Source organism: Neoarius graeffei, chromosome 1 (assembly GCF_027579695.1).
Source record: "Neoarius graeffei isolate fNeoGra1 chromosome 1, fNeoGra1.pri, whole genome shotgun sequence".
Lineage (NCBI taxonomy): Eukaryota > Metazoa > Chordata > Actinopteri > Siluriformes > Ariidae > Neoarius > Neoarius graeffei.
The window spans coordinates 127,647,410-127,666,624 of record NC_083569.1 but is presented as its reverse complement, the minus strand read 5'-3'; the positions used below and the strand labels follow the sequence as shown (position 1 = coordinate 127,666,624).

The window sequence follows — 19,215 nt, the reverse complement described above, 5'->3', positions numbered from 1 at the left end:
GTGGTGGACATTTGTTTGAAACGGACTTGAATATGATTTGCACCTGTTTGGTGTAGAATGCCGAACGATCAGGGCATCTTGTCACTTGTGGATGTCGCCACATTTGGAAATTAAACTTTTGAAGATATACTGTACTTCCTCATGGTAATGAACTTTAATCTGAGGCCACGTGCCTCGTGAAACAAATCTCAGTTCTGAATCACACGTCATATCCCTTCATAGTTTATCAAAGACGTGTACAGGGTGTATTTTATTCTCCAAATGTTCCTTAAAGTACAGTTTCTCATTAACCAACAGGATATACAAACACAAAAAAATATTAATCTCAATCTCACACATACACACTTAGGAACGCTGAATCAGGACTAGCAGTGATGCTTTTATGTTTTGCTTTTCAAGATCTGAGTTCTTTAAAGTGCTGTGGCTTGAGAAAAATGTTACTGCAGATGGATGCTGATGATTTCTTAAGGCAGAGCCAGTGGAACACACACACACACACACACACAATGATGATATCATCACCAGGGTGCAAAACTAAAACTGAATTAAAGTAAAGTCAGTCTTGGTGCCGTTGCTGTGATCAGTTGTTCTCGTGCGCTTTCTGTTCCAGTGCTCTCTGGGCTTCAGCCGGCTCCAGAACATACTCCTTATACATGGAGTACACCACACCTGCAATGACAGCGCAGACTGATACACACCGATACTTATGATCATACCGTTAACATGGGCAGACAGTGATGTCACCACGACAATCTGAATGTCTCTGGAGCACTGTATCAGGAACGTGGTGTATTGTTCCTATTTCAGACAGTGTTAATGTGTGTGTTCAGGTTCTTGTGTAGAACCGTACCTAAGGTCATGGCTCCCACCAAGAAGCCCTGCGCTGCCACACGCATGTGGATTAGGTGCACCAACATCTTCATACTGCCTCTGTGCTTCATCTTATACAGCCTGTGGGCCACAATGGCAAAGAACCCAGCCATCCCTGTGGACACAACAACACTAATGTCATAACTGTTGTCATTATCATCACTGTCACCATCACCAAGACTGTCATTACCATCACAATCATCATCATTGTCATCATCACTGTCACCATCACCAATACTGTCATTACTATCACCGTCACCATCACCAATACTGTCATTACCATCACAATCATTATCACTGTTGTCATCAACGTCACCATCACCAATACTGTCATTACCATCACAATCATCATCACCATCATCATCACTGTCACAATCATCAACACTATCATTACTATCACTGTCACCATCACCAATACTGTCATTACCAACACAATCATCATCCCTGTCGTCATCACTGTCACCATCACCAATACTGTGATTACATCACAATCGTCATCACTGTCACCATTGCCAATAATGTCATTACCATCACAATCATCATCACCGTCACCATCACTGTCACCATCACCAATACTCTCATTACCATCACAATCATCATCACTGTCACCACCACCAATACTGTCATTACCGTCACAATCATCACCATCGTCATCACTGTCACCATCGAATACTGTCATTACCATCACAATCATCATCATTGTCATCACCATCACCAATACTGTCATTGCCATCACAATCACCATCACTGTCGTCATCACTGTCACCATCACCAATACTGTCATTACCATCATGAACATCATTGTCACCATCGCCAATACTGTCATTACAATCACAATCAAAATCACCGTCATCACTTTCACCATCACCAATACTGCCATTACCATCACAATCATCATCACCGTCATCACAGTCACCATCACCAATACTGTCATTAAAATCACAATCACCATCACTGTCGTCATCACTGTCACCATCACCAATACTGTCATTACCATCACGAACATCACTGTCACCATCAACAATACTGTCATTACCATCACAATCACCATCACTGTCGTCATCACTGTCACCATCACCAATACTGTCATTACCATCACAATCATCATCACTGTCACCATCGCCAATACTGTCATTGCCATCACAATCACCGCCATCATCACTGTCACCATCACCAATACTGTCATTACCATCACAATCATCATCACTGTCACCATTGCCAATATTGCCATTACCATCACAATCATCATCACGATCACTGTCACCATCACCAATGCTCTCATTACCATCACAATCATCATCACTGTCAACATCACCAATACTGTCATTACCATCACAATTATCATCACCATCATCACTGTCACATTGCCAATACTGTCATTACCATCACAATCACAGTCATCATCACTGTCACCATCACCAATACTGTCATTACCATCACAATCATCATCACTGTCACCATTGCCAATATTGTCATTACCATCACAACCATCATCACTGTCACATCACTGTCACCATCACCAATACTCTCATTACCATCACAATCATCATCACTGTCACCATCACCAATACTGTCACTACCATCACAATTATCATCACCATCATCACTGTCACATTGCCAATACTGTCATTACCATCACAATCATCACCATCGTCATCACTGTCACATCAAAATACTGTCATTACCATCACAATAATCATCACTGTCACCATCACCAATACAGTCATTACCATCACAATCATCATCACTGTCGTCATCACTGTCACCATCACCAATAATGTCATTACAATCACAATCACTGTCGTCATCACTGTCACCATCACCAATACTGTCACTACCATCACAATTATCATCACCATCATCACTGTCACATTGCCAATACTGTCATTACCATCACAATCATCACCATCGTCATCACCATCACCAATACTGTCATTACCATCACAATCACCGTCACTGTCATCATCACTGTCACCATCAGCAATACTGTCATTACATCACAATTATCATCACTGTCACCATCGCCAATACTGTCATTACCATCACAATCATAATCAACGTCATCATCACTGTCACCATCAACAATACTCTCATTACCATCACAATCATCATCACTGTCACCATTGCCAATACTGTCATTACCATCACAATCATCATCACTGTCATCACCGTCACCATCGCCTATACTGTCATTGCCATCACAATCACCGTCATCATCACTGTCACCATCACCAATACTGTCATTACCATCACAATCATCATTACTGTCACCATTGCCAATATTGCCATTACCATCACAATCATCATCACCATCACTGTCACCATCACCAATACTCTCATTACCATCACAATCATCATCACTGTCACCATCACCAATACTGTCATTACCATCACAATTATCATCACCATCATCACTGTCACATTGCCAATACTGTCATTACCATCACAATCATCACCATCGTCATCACTGTCACATCACAATACTTTCATTACCATCACAAACACCATCACTGTCATCACTGTCACCATCACCAATACTGTCATTACCATCACAATCACCATCACTGTCATCATCACTGTCACCATCACCAATACTGACTTTAGCATCACAATTATCATGACTGTCACCATTGCCAATATTGCCATTACCATCACAATCATCACCATCACTGTCACCATCACCAATACTGTCATAACCATCACAATTATCATCACCATCATCACTGTCACATTGCCAATACTGTCATTACCATCACAATCATCACCATCGTCATCACTGTCACATCACAATACTGTCATTACCATCACAATCATCATCACTGTCATCATCACTGTCACAATCGCCAATACTTTCATTACCATCACAATCACCATCACTGTCATCATCACTGTCACCATCACCAATACTGTCATTACCATCACAATCATCATCACCGTCATCACAGTCACCATCAACAATACTGTCATTACCATCACAATCATCATCACTGTCACCATCGCCAATACTGTCATTGCCATCACAATCACCGTCATCATCACTGTCACCATCACTAATACTGTCATTACCATCACAATCATCATCACTGTCACCATTGCCAATATTGCCATTACCATCCCAATCATCATCACCATCACCGTCGCCATCACCAATACTCTCATTACCATCACAATCATCATCACTGTCACCATCACCAATACTGTCATTACCATCACAATCATCACCATCGTCATCACCATCACCAATACTGTCATTACCATCACAATCACCGTCACTGTCATCATCACTGTCACCATCAGCAATACTGTCATTACATCACAATTATCATCACTGTCACCATCGCCAATACTGTCATTACCATCAAGAATCACCGTCAGCATCACTGTCACCATCACCAATACTGTCATTACCATCACAATCATCATCACCGTCACCATCACCAATACTGTCATTACCATCACAATAATCATCACTGTCATCATCACTGTCACCATCACCAATACTGTCATTACAATCACAATCACTGTCGTCATCACTGTCACCATCACCAATACTGTCATTACCATCACAATAATCATCACTGTCATCATCACTGTCACCATCACCAATACTGTCATTACAATCACAATCACTGTCGTCATCACTGTCACCATCACCAATACTGTCAATACCATCACAATCATCTTCACTGTCACCATAGCCAATACTGTCATTGCCATCACAATCACAGTCATCATCACCATCACCATCACCAATACTCTCATTACCATCACAATCATCATCACTGTCACCATCACCAATACTGTCATTACCATCACAATCATCATCATTGTCATCATCACTGTCACCATTACCAATACTGTCATTACCATCACAATCAGCATCACTGTCATCATCACTGTCACCATCACCACTACTGTCATTACCATCACAATTATCATCACTGTCACCATCACCAATACTGTCATTACCATCACAATCACCATTATCATCACTGTCACATCACAATACTGTCATTACCATCACAATCATCATCACCATCATCACCGTCACCATCACCAATACTGTCATTACCATCACAATCATCATCACTGTCGTCATCACTGTCACCATCACCAATAATGTCATTACAATCACAATCACTGTCGTCCTCACTGTCACCATCACCAATACTGTCATTACCATCACAATCATCATCACTGTCACCATTGCCAATATTGCCATTACCATCACAATCATCATCACCATCACTGTCACCATCACCAATACTCTCATTACCATCACAATCATCATCACTGTCACATTGCCAATACTGTCGTTACCATCACAATCATCACCATCACGATCACCAATACTGTCATTACCATCACTGTCATCATCACTGTCACCATCGCCAATACTTTCATTACCATCAAGAATCACCATCATCATCACTGTCACCATCGCCAATACTTATTACCATCAAGAATCACCATCATCATCACTGTCACCATCACCAATACTGTCATTACCATCACAATCATCATCACTGTCACCATCACCAATACTGTCATTACCATCACAATTATCATCACTGTCACCATCACCAATACTGTCATTACCATCACAATCACCGTCATCATCACTGTCACATCACAATACTGTCATTACCATCACAATCATCATCACCACCATCACCGTCACCATCACCAATACTGTCATTACCATCACAATCATCATCCCTGTCATCACTGTCACCATCACCAATAATGTCATTACAATCACAATCACTGTCGTCATCACTGTCACCATCACCAATACTGTCATTACCATCACAATCATCATCACTGTCACCATCGCCAATACTGTCATTGCCATCACAATCACCGTCATCATCACTGTCACCATGACCAATACTGTCATTACCATCACAATCATCACTGTCACCATCGTCAATACTGTCATTACCATCGCAATCATAATCACCGTCATCATCACTGTCACCATCACCAATACTGTCATTACCATCACAATCATCATCACTGTCGTCATCACTGTCACCATCACCAATACTGTCATTAACATCACAATCACCATCACTGTCGTCATCACTGTCACCATCACCAATACTCTCATTACCATCACAATCATCATCATCATCATCACTGTCATCACCACCATCACTGTCATTACATCACCATCATTACCATCACTGTCACCATCATCATTGTCAGCATCCCCATCACTGTCACCATCACTGTCATCATGATCAGCAATACTGTTATTACCATCACCGTCACTGTCATTACCATCATCATGCCATCACCACATCACTTTGATTACCATAATCACCATCACCATCATCATCATCATGTCATCACTGTCATTACCATCAGCATCATCACATCACTGTCACCATCACCAATACTGTCTCATTACCATCACAATTATCATCACAGTCACCATCGCCAATACTGTCATTACCATCACAATCACCGTCATCATCACTGTCACCATCACCAATACTGTCATTACCATCACAATCATCATCACTGTCACCATCACCAATACTGTCATTACCATCACAATCATCATCACTGTCACCATCACCAATACTCTCATTACCATCACAATTATCATCACTGTCACCATCGCCAATACTGTCATTACCATCACAATCACCATCATCATCACTGTCACCATCACCAATACTGTCATTACCATCACAATCATCACTGTCACCATCGTCAATACTGTCATTACCATCGCAATCATAATCACCGTCATCATCACTGTCACCATCACCAATACTGTCATTACCATCACAATCATCATCACTGTCGTCATCACTGTCACCATCACCAATACTGTCATTAACATCACAATCACCATCACTGTCGTCATCACTGTCACCATCATCAATACTCTCATTACCATCACAATCATCATCATCACTGTCATCACCACCATCACTGTCATTACATCACCATCATTACCATCACTGTCACCATCATCATTGTCAGCATCCCCATCACTGTCACCATCACTGTCATCACGATCAGCAATACTGTTATTACCATCACCGTCACTGTCATTACCATCATCATGCCATCACCACACCACTTTGATTACCATAATCACCATCACCATCATCATCATGTCATCACTGTCATTACCATCAGCATCATCACATCATCACTGTCACCATCACCAATACTGTCTCATTACCATCACAATTATCATCACGGTCACCATTGCCAATACTGTCATTACCATCACAATCATCGTCACTGTCACCATCGCCAATACTGTCATTACTGTCACAATCACCGTCACCAATACTGTCATTACCATCACAATCACCATCATCATCACTGTCACCATCACCAATACTGTCATTACCATCACAATCATCATCACTGTCACCATCACCAATACTGTCATTACCATCACAATCATAGTCACTGTCACCATCACCAATACTGTCATTACCATCACAATCATCGTCACTGTCACCATCACCAATACTGTCATTACCATCACAATCATCATCACTGTCACCATCACCAATACTGTCATTATCATCACAATCATCGTCACTGTCACCATCACCAATACTGTCATTACCATCACAATCACCATCATCATCATCATCACTGTCACCATCACCAATACTGTCATTACCATCACAATCATCATCACTGTCACCATCACCAATACTGTCATTACCATCACAATCATCATCACTGTCACCATCACCAATACTGTCATTAACATCACAATCATCGTCACTGTCACCATCACCAATACTGTCATTACCATCACAATCATCATCACTGTCACCATCACCAATACTGTCTCATTACCATCACAATTATCATCACGGTCACCATTGCCAATACTGTCATTACCATCACAATCATCGTCACTGTCACCATCGCCAATACTGTCATTACTGTCACAATCACCGTCACCAATACTGTCATTACCATCACAATCACCATCACGGTCACCATCACCAATACTGTCATTACCATCACAATCATCATCACTGTCGTCATCACTGTCACCATCACCAATACTGTCATTAACATCACAATCACCATCACTGTCGTCATCACTGTCACCATCATCAATACTCTCATTACCATCACAATCATCATCATCACTGTCATCACCACCATCACTGTCATTACATCACCATCATTACCATCACTGTCACCATCATCATTGTCAGCATCCCCATCACTGTCACCATCACTGTCATCACGATCAGCAATACTGTTATTACCATCACCGTCACTGTCATTACCATCATCATGCCATCACCACACCACTTTGATTACCATAATCACCATCACCATCATCATCATGTCATCACTGTCATTACCATCAGCATCATCACATCATCACTGTCACCATCACCAATACTGTCTCATTACCATCACAATTATCATCACGGTCACCATTGCCAATACTGTCATTACCATCACAATCATCGTCACTGTCACCATCGCCAATACTGTCATTACTGTCACAATCACCGTCACCAATACTGTCATTACCATCACAATCACCATCACGGTCACCATCACCAATACTGTCATTACCATCACAATCATCATCACTGTCACCATCACCAATACTGTCATTAACATCACAATCATCGTCACTGTCACCATCACCAATACTGTCATTACCATCACAATCATCATCACTGTCACCATCACCAATACTGTCTCATTACCATCACAATTATCATCACGGTCACCATTGCCAATACTGTCATTACCATCACAATCATCGTCACTGTCACCATCGCCAATACTGTCATTACTGTCACAATCACCGTCACCAATACTGTCATTACCATCACAATCACCATCACGGTCACCATCACCAATACTGTCATTACCATCACAATCATCATCACTGTCGTCATCACTGTCACCATCACCAATACTGTCATTACCATCACAATCATCACCATCATCACTGTCACCATTGCCAATACTGTCATTACATCACAATCACATCATCATCACTGTCACCATAATACTGTAATAACCATCACAATCATCATCACTATCACTGTCACCATTGCCAATACTGTAATTACCATCACAATCATCATCATTGTCATCATCACCATCGTCATCAGCAATACTGTCATTACCATCACAGTCATCTTCATCTTTGTCAGCATCACCAACAATGTCATTACCATCACCGTCATCAGCAATACTGTCATTAAGATCACTGTCATCACCAATACTGTCATTGCCATCATCATCACTATCATCATCATCATCATCATCATCATCCTCACGGTCATCACCACCATCACTGTCATTACATCACCATCATTACCATCACTGTCACAATCATCATTGTCAGCATCCCCATCACTGTCACCATCACTGTCATCACGATCAGCAATACTGTTATTACCATCACCGTCACTGTCATTACCATCATCATGCCATCACCACATCACTTTGATTACCATAATCACCATCACCATCATGCCATCACTGTCATTACCATCAGCATCATCACATCATCACTGTCACCATCACCAATACTGTCTCAATACCATCACAATTATCATCACGGTCACCATCGCCAATACTGTCATTACCATCACAATCACCGTCATCATCACTGTCAACATCACCAATACTGTCATTACCATCACAATCATCATCACTGTCACCATCACCAATACTGTCATTACCATCACAATCATCATCACTGTCACCATCGCCAATACTGTCATTACCGTCACAATCACCGTCACCAATACTGTCATTACCATCACAATCACCATCATCACTGTCACCATCACCAATACTGTCATTACCATCACAATCACTGTCACCATCGCCAATACTGTCATTACCATCGCAATCATAATCACCATCATCATCACTGTCACCATCACCAATACTGTCATTACCATCACAATCATCATCACTGTCACCATCACCAATACTGTCTCATTACCATCACAATTATCATCACTGTCACCATCGCCAATACTGTCATTACCATCACAATCACCATCATCATCACTGTCACCATTGCCAATACTGTCATTACATCACAATCACCACGTCATCATCACTGTCACCATAACAATACTGTAATAACCATCACAATCATCATCACTATCATCACTGTCACCATTGCCAATACTGTCATTACCATCACAATCATCATCATTGTCATCATCACCATCGTCATCAGCAATACTGTCATTACCATCACAGTCATCTTCATCTTTGTCAGCATCACCAACACTGTCATTACCATCACCGTCATCAGCAATACTGTCATTAAGATCACTGTCATCACCAATACTGTCATTGCCATCATCATCATCATCATCACTGTCATCACCACCATCACTGTCATTACATCACCATCATTACCATCACTGTCACCATCATCATTGTCAGCATCCCCATCACTGTCACCATCACTGTCATCACCATCAGCAATACTGTTATTACCATCACCGTCACTGTCATTACCATCATCATGCCATCACCACATCACTGTGATTACCTTAATCACCATCACCATCATCATCATGTCATCACTGTCATTACCATCACCATCATCACATCATCACTGTCATCATCAGCAATACTGTCATTACCATCACTGTCATCATCACTGTCAATCACCATGTTCATCGCCAATCACTGTCATCATCACTGTAATCCTCATGTTCATCATCCCTATCACCAATACTGTCATTACCATCACCACCACCACCATTAGTGCTGGCATCACCACCATCATTACCTTCACCATCATTATTACAGTCATAATCATCGTCATCCTCATTACATCATCAATGTCATCACAATCATCACCCCTTTCAGTCCATCATCTTCAACATCACCACCACAGGAGGCAGTGTTTTGAAGTTCCTGCTGTGTTCCACACCCAGTTTTAACATGTTTATATTTCTGTGAGTGGAGTATCGTGGTATATCACTGACTCTCAGCACCCTGCTGTGTGACACTGAATAAAACACATCCAGAGTCGAGTGTAATCTCACCGATGGGACGGTCAAGATGGCGGTGCTCATGGTTGCACTGGCTTACGGCTCTCCTTTTCAGTGCTCTTTCTTTTGTTTGTTTTTGTATTTCTTTCTTGCTTGTTTGTGCAACATCGTTTCTGCAAACATCCAGTACACCCACCAGACACTTTTAGCCATCGGTGACCAACATCAGGTATCTGTTTCGAGTGAATTTCTCTTCACGCATAACATCCCAGATGACAAAGCGAGACCGCCGGGCTCTCCGTGGATTGTTGTCGGGTCTAGGAGGTGGAGCAGATGAAGGAGGGAGAGGAAGCAGAAGCGGGGCTGCTGGTCCAGTGCTATGCTAAGGCTAAGAAAACAACCACACAAGCCACCTCTACTGAGCCTGTATCTCTCCAATGCCAGATCCCTGTTACATAAAACAGATGATCTGTAATTACAACTCGCTGGAAATCGCTATGTTCGGGACTGCTGTGTTTTTAATTATCACGGAAACCTAGCTTCATCCGGAAATACCCGATGCTAGCTTACAGCTAGCAGGCCGCACTCTGCTCCGCTGGGGCAGGACTGAGAATTCTGGTAAGAGCAGAGGGGGAGGGCTCTGCATGATAATTGGTGTAACAACGGAACAATTATAGATAAACACTGTTCCCCAGACCTCGAGTACATGTCCGTAAGATGCCGGTCTTTTTTTCTACCGAGAGAGCTAATTGTAGTGATTGTCACAGCTATGTATATTCCACCTGATGCCAGTGTAAACACAGCGCTCTCTCTCCTGCTGAACACCGTAAACAAACAGCAGCGGGCTCACCCTGACGGTGTTCACATAATCGCAGGAGACTTTAATAAGGCCAACTTGAAGACTGTACTGCCGAAGTTTTACCAACATGTTAAGTGTTCTACTAGAGGGGAGAACACTCTGGATCATGTTTATTCTAACATCAAGCACGCGTACAGAGACATACCCCTCCCCCACCTCGGCCAGTCAGACCATATTTCCCTCCTGCTCTCCCCAGCCTACACCCCCCCTCAGACGCAGAGCCAGGCCCACCACAAGGACTATCACAACCTGGCCTGACAACGCACTCGCCAAACTACAGGACTGCTTTAAACAGACAGATTGGGACTTATTTGAACATCAGGAGCTGGAGACATTCACAGGAACGGTGCTGGACTATATCAAGTTCTGCATCGGAAATGTGACAGTGGATAAAAACATCCGGGTCTTCCCAAACCAGAAACCCTGGATGACCAGCCAGGTCCGCTCACTCCTCAGGGCTCGCGATGCTGCCTTCAGGTCAGGTGATAGAGCTCTGTACAGAGCTGCTCGAGCTGACCTGAAAAGAGGAATAAATAAAGCCAAAGCGGACCACAGGCTGCGCATAGAGTCCCACCTGTCCAGCAACAACACACGGGAGGTGTGGCAGGGCATTCAGGACACCACAAACTTCAGAGACTGTGATGCGCCAACAGGAGACTGGAGTGTGCCGCTAGCAGAGGAGCTAAATCGCTTCTTTGCTCGCTTTGAAACATCTGAGCAGCACTCATCTGCTCCTGCCCTGCCCCCACCACCACACAGTTCCCACACCACTCCTTTCACTGTACAGGAGCATAATGTCAGACCGGTGCTCCTGGCAGTGAACCCCAAGAAAGCTGCCGGCCCTGATGGTGTACCTGGTAAGGTGCTCAGAGCGTGTGCCCACCAGCTTGCCCCTACCTTCACTAGGATCTTTAACCTCTCCCTGGCTCAGGCAGTCATCCTGCCCTGCCTAAAATCTGCAACAATAATCCCAGTGCCAAAGAAGTCTCCCGTCACCAGCCTGAATGATTACCATCCTGTGGCCCTCACCCCGGTAATCATGAAGTGCTTCGAGAGACTAGTTCTTCAGCACATCAAGGACCACCTCCCCCCAGACTTCGACCCCTACCAGTTCGCATATCGCACAAACAGATCCACAGAGGAGGCCATTGCCGTAGCTCTCCACTCTGCGCTTAATCACCTGGAGCAGCAGCAGAGCTACGTCCGCATACTCTTTGTGGATTACAGTTCAGCTTTTAATACAATAATCCTGGACATCCTTATTAGTAAACTGGACACTCTCGGCCTCCCCCCTCTCACATGTGCCTGGTTAAAAGACTTTCTTACTAACCGGCCCCAGACTGTGAGACTTGGCCCCCACTTCTCCTCCACCCGCACATTGAGCACCGGCTCTCCACAGGGCTGTGTGCTGAGCCCCCTCCTATACTGCCTCTACACCCACGACTGTAGTCCGACCCACAACAACGACAACCTTATCGTCAAGTTTGCTGATGACACCACAGTGGTCGGACTCATCTCAAAGGGAGACGAGGCAGCCTACAGAGAGGAGGTCCTGAAGTTCGCAGCCTGGTGTTCAGAAAATAACCTCGCTCTGAACACCAAGAAAACCAAAGAGCTCATTGTTGACTTCAGGAAGCACAGCACCGACCTAGCCCCCCTCTACATCAACAACGTGTGTGTGGAGAGGGTCCACACCTTCCAGTTTCTTGGTGTCCTCATCTCCGCCAACATCTCCTGGTCAGCAAACATTACAGCAGTCGTTAAGAAGGCTCAGAAGCGGCTACACTTCCTGAGAGTCCTCAGGAAGTACAACTTAAGCTCCAACCTGCTGCTGACCTTCTACTGCTCATCCATCGAGAGCCTGCTGAGGTACTGTATCACAGTATGGTATGGCAGCTGCACTGCTGTAGACAAGGAGAGGCTCCAGAGGGTAGTTAAGGCAGCACAGAAGATCATTGGCTGCCCTCTCCCCTCCCTGATGGACATTTACACCTCTCGCTGCCTTAGCAGAGCTAAGAACATTATCAAGGACAGCTCCCACCCTGGCTTTGATCTGTTCGACCTGTTGCCCTCAGGGAGGCGCTACAGGTGCATCAGGACAAAGACAAATAGATTAAAAAACAGCTCCTTTCCAAAAGCCATAACCGCCCTGAACTCAGATATGCTCTGACTTTATAGTCCATTTTATTTTACTATTTTACTAATTTATAAATGTGCAGTACTTTATAAGGTGACTCTCTATGCAATACTTTCACAATGTGCAATACCACACTCCATAATGGGAAACGCAATACATGCACCTCTGGACTGTGCACCTTACACACAACACATATGTCTCAAGTCTGTGCACCTTACCTTACCTTGCAATAATTCATAATGTGTAATATTTTATCTTATAATGTGACTCTCTCGTGCAATAATTTACAATGTGACTGTCTCTGTGCAATACTTTATATGTGCAATACCTCACTCCATAATGTGTAACACATCACATACACCTCAGACTGTGCACCTTCCCCCCCTTTTTTCCCCCTTCCCCTCTCTCTACACGCTGTTTGCACTGTTATTGGAGATGCTTTAATCTCATTGTACATGTGTATAGTGACAATAAAGGCATTCTATTCTATTCTCCTTGGCCTTCCTGAGGAACTTGGATCCCTCGGACTCATCATACGATATGAAGGACATCTTGGTGGAACTGAAAGGAGACACATTAAGTCTTAGATTGAATGAACACTGTTAAATACTCCTACGCTACAGTCAGATACCGTGGAACGAAGTGAAGCGCAGAACTTCCTGGATTGTGTAAGTGTGAAAAAATAAATAAATCACTTCCTTCCTGGTGTCCAGGTGACAAACACCAACATCTGATCTGATTTATCATTTCATCAGACACCAGGAAGTGCTCAGTGTCAGTACAAAACACTGTGGGTGTGTTTTACAGGGAGGTACGTGTGATGTAATGAAGCAGAGACACCATTACTACCCTGAAGTTGATTATTTTCCAAGAACAGCATGTTCTTCAGTATTTTACTCCTTTAATACCACAGCCACCATCACCACTTCTTACCTTTATTACAGAAAGCACTGATACTGGAGACTCCTCTCACAACTGTTCATCATCTCAGAGCTGCTGTTAGAGAGAATTAATCAACTACTAACTGGAGAATTAATCATTAATCTTCTGGAATTATTTTGAGGAAATTAATTATATAGATGAAAGTCTTCCGGATTTACCCAGAAATCCGGATATTTGACAAAACTCTTGAAAATCTCCGGTTTTCCGAATGGAGAAATTTATTTTTCGGATTTTTCGCGTTCCGAGACGTGGCGTAAATCTTCGCATCATCCTTGCATGGGCGCAGTCCTTAAAAAGCCCAAACATAGTTCATTGATTAAAGACAGGTGTTCTTTGTTAACAGCGCACTTGCCGGAGCTCTTTTGTCGCGCGTGCCCACGGCGCGCCTTCAGGTGCACGAGCTAAGGCGCTCAGGACTGACACAGTTCTGCGCAAGCACAACACAATCACACTAGAAAGCATGTTCAAGCTGCTAGTGTAGCTGCAGTCTTTTTAGTTGCAAATTACAAGTATTTCCAGAGCTGACTGACTGATTTCTCTTTCTAATTAAAAAAAAAAATATATATATATATATATATATATATATATATATATATATATATATATAAGTAGAGTAAAAAGTCTCTGTCAGCCAACAATTTATTCTTGAAACGTTTGTAGAGAATAAATTTTTAATAATGTTCAAAAGTTGGGTGTCAGAGTGAAATTTTTCTATTATATATATATATATATATATATATATATATATATATATATGGGCGGCACGGTGGTGTAGTGGTTAACGCTGTCGCCTCACAGCAAGAAGGTCCTGGGTTCGAGCCCCGGGGCCGGCGAGGGCCTTTCTGTGTGGAGTTTGCATGTTCTCCCCGTGTCCGCGTGGGTTTCCTCCGGGTGCTCCGGTTTCCCCCAAAGACATGCAGGTTAGGTTGACTGGTGACTCTAAATTGACCGTAGGTGTGAATGTGAGTGTGAATGGTTGTCTGTGTCAGCCCAGTGATGACCTGGCGACTTGTCCAGGGTGTACCCCGCCTTTCGCCCGTAGTCAGCTGGGATAGGCTCCAGCTTGCCTGCGACCCTGTAGAAGGATAAAGTGGCTAGAGATAATGAGATGAGATGATCACCTGAGAACCACAGATCACACTTCCACATCTCATCTCATCTCATTATCTCTAGCCGCTTTATCCTGTTCTACAGGGTCGCAGGCAAGCTGGAGCCGATCCCAGCTGACTACGGGCAAAAGGCAGGGTACACCCTGGACAAGTCACCAGGTCATCACAGGGCTGACACATAGACACAGACAACCATTCACACTCATGGTCAACTTAGTCACCAGTTAACCTTACCTGCATGTCTTTGGGGGAAACCAGAGCACCCAGAGGAAACCCAAGCAGACACGGGGAGAAAATGCAAACTCCGCCCAGAAAGGCCCTCATCGGCCACGGGGCTCGAACCCGGACCTTCTTGCTGTGAGGCGACAGCACTAACCACTACACCACCGTGCCGCCCCAGGCAGCACTCAACATTTAAAATGAGGTTGTCTTGTATGAGATTGTGGCAAATAAGAGAACCGGTATTGATGTGGATAAATGGGATTATTTCGCCAGGTGAGTCTGTCTTTAAGACAGTGTTAGCAATATTCTACAGCAAAATAACCACTGATCCAATTATAGCCTACACTAAATCCCTATCAGAAGGAGTTTAAGTACCTTGGGGTCTTGTTCAGGAGTGATGGCAAAATGGAGCGTGAGATGGACAGGCAGATTGGGGTGGAGTCAGCAGTAATGCAGGCATTGTACTGGACCGTCATGGTGAAGAGGGAGCTGAGCCAGAAGGCAAAGCTTTCGATTTACCAGTCAGTCTATGTTCCGATCCTCACCTATGGTCATGAGCTTTGGGTAGTGACCGAAAGGATGAGATCGCAGATACAGGTGGCTGAAATGAGCTTTCTCCGTAGGGTGGCTGGGCTCACCCTTAAAGATAGGGTGAGGAACTCAGACATCCAGAGGGATCTTGGAGTTGAGCCACTGCTCCTTCATGTTGAAAGGAATTGGCTGAGGTGGTTCGGGTATCTGATTAGGATGCCTCCTGGACACCTTCCTTTAGAGGTTTTCCAGGCACCTCCAACTGGCAGGAGACCCCGGGGTCGACCCAGAACACGCTGGAGAGATTATATATTTCATCTGGCCTGGGAGTGCTTTGGAATCCCCCAGGAGGAACTGGAAAGCATTGCTGGGGAGAGGGACACCTGAAATACCCTGCTTAGCCTGCTGCCACCATGACCTGACTTCAGAAAAGCGGAAGAAAATGGATGTATGGGTGGAAAAATGGATAAAACCCAATCACAAATACCTCTATACCACTATACTACACCATTTTAGCTTGGTAAATTAGCTATCTAGTTAGTAATGTAGCTCATATTAGTGGGATTTCAGTCTCAAATTGTATTTAATAAAAATAATATATTTTACTGTAACCATGACAACCATCATTGCTGAAGTTAGCCAAGTTACCTCATTAGTTATAGATTTGTTGTCTGAACAATTTGAGGTCAAACACAAAATCCTCCGATCTTCGTGTGATTTGATATAGTCTTACATTTTTTAAAAGTATAAATATAGCAAATATCAGCTAACAAGTTTGAGTAAAATACTCACATGTACTCAGACTCAAAGTCAGCAGGAATTTACATTTACACATCGCACTATGAAGTTTAGAGATATTTGTTTGATTATTTTTTATGTTATTTTTAAAATCTGGAATGTTTAATGTGAATAACCTGGGAGTCGGAGCCGAGGGTGTTGATGCAATGTGCGGTCACTATCAGGTGGAATTGGAGAAATCTGTGAAACATCTGAAGCTCCTTGAGGTATCAAACCTGTTCATTATCTCACAGAATACCAACATGGTTTTAGCAAATAAATTACTGTTACTAAAGGAATATTTAGCATGCAGTTATCTTACTGCTGTACAGTGATTGTACAGTACCTTTAAATATTCTTAAGCATCATTATTTAATGTGCTGACTCCAGTAAACAAGTAAAAATTATCAAACTTGAGAATTTATTAGCCTTTAATTAAACAGCTTTAAAACACCTCATTAAATACACCCAATAAAAAGTCTTACAGGTCAGAAAGTCAGTACAGGAAAATAAATGAAGTTACATGAGGAGGTGAAATGTGGAAAGGAAACAAAAAACAAAGAAAAATTAATTTTGTAAAGCAGTATTTTGACTATAACTAAAGTTTCCTCTTTACCCTAAACACAGTGGAGATACGAGGTTAATGCAGCTAACAGGTAATGAAAGTGTGTGTATTCACCATCACGCATGTCTGTGTAATTTTACATGTACAGTGGAGTCCAAAATTCTCATAAAAAATGCTTCTATTTTACAAGGTTTACAAATTTGCAAAAAAAAAGTTCAAATGCAAAATGTTTAAATGCAAATTTTAGTAATAACCTGAGTGAAAGTAAAATTTTGTTTTGGGAAATTTATTCAGTTTGGTACTTCTCCCTTTCGCTTTAATGACAGTTTACACATGAGCTGGCATGGAGTCCAAAAGTTTGTGTAAAACCTGATGATTTATGTTCGATCAGAATCATGGGAGTGTCATCTGAACATGTTCTTCAGTGGAAGGGATAAATCTCAAGGCATATCTGACCTTCAGTATCACCATATCGCAAATTTGCTGAAATTTAAACAGTGACCAACAAATCATGCTGAATGTTGAACACTGTGAATATTTAAGACTTTTAACATTTCCTTTTCTTTCTTTTATTTGTTTCTTTAAAATTTTGCTTATTTCCAATTTTTAATGAAACAAACACCAATGTAATTTCAGTGTGGGCTCAGACTTTAGGACCCCACTGTATATGAACCCAGTTCATGCAGCTGCAGTTTGACATGACGATAAAACACAAAACCAAAATAAGATAATGCTATGATAAGTTTAAAAGTCCTGATTAAAATGTCCCAAAATTCCACCAACACACACAGACACACAAACAAAATCAAATAAAAAGTGTAATCAGTGCCAGATTCTTCATATAAAACTTGAGATATTTTAATGATTATTAAATACTTAGCTACCTACTTTAAGAGTGATTAGTTATTCAAACCCTGGTTAGATACACCTCCCAAACCTTCACCAAGCTCTGGTTTATAATCTGGATAAACTAACACATAAAAACGCTTTTTAATGCTCATCTACTAAACTCAGAAAAAGGACAAAACAAAAGATGCTTCCACATGATTTCTGTTCTTAAAGGAACAGTTTGGGATTTGACCCCTGAATCACTGCTGTGATACGATATGATTTCATATCCTCTGACTGATATGTGACCAAAGTTTTTTTCAGAATCTGGGATACACACCAGTTGTTTGTCCTTAAAAAAAATCGCTTTATAAGCAGGT

The 19,215-nt window shown here is 42.5% G+C and overlaps 1 protein-coding gene across 1 annotated transcript; it reads right to left on the bottom strand.

Moving 5' to 3' along the window:
* Nucleotides 1–525: 525 nt before the first annotated feature.
* On the bottom strand, nt 526–14,412 carry LOC132883462 (HIG1 domain family member 1A, mitochondrial-like). The gene is made up of 3 exons (XM_060917133.1): nt 14,348–14,412; nt 851–999; nt 526–669 (listed from the first exon to the last, which is right to left on the bottom strand). Exons 1-3 carry the CDS (start codon nt 14,410–14,412, stop codon nt 581–583), a joined length of 303 nt encoding a protein of 100 aa, XP_060773116.1. The 3' UTR covers nt 526–580.
* Between the last annotated feature and the right edge of the window lie 4,803 nt (nt 14,413–19,215).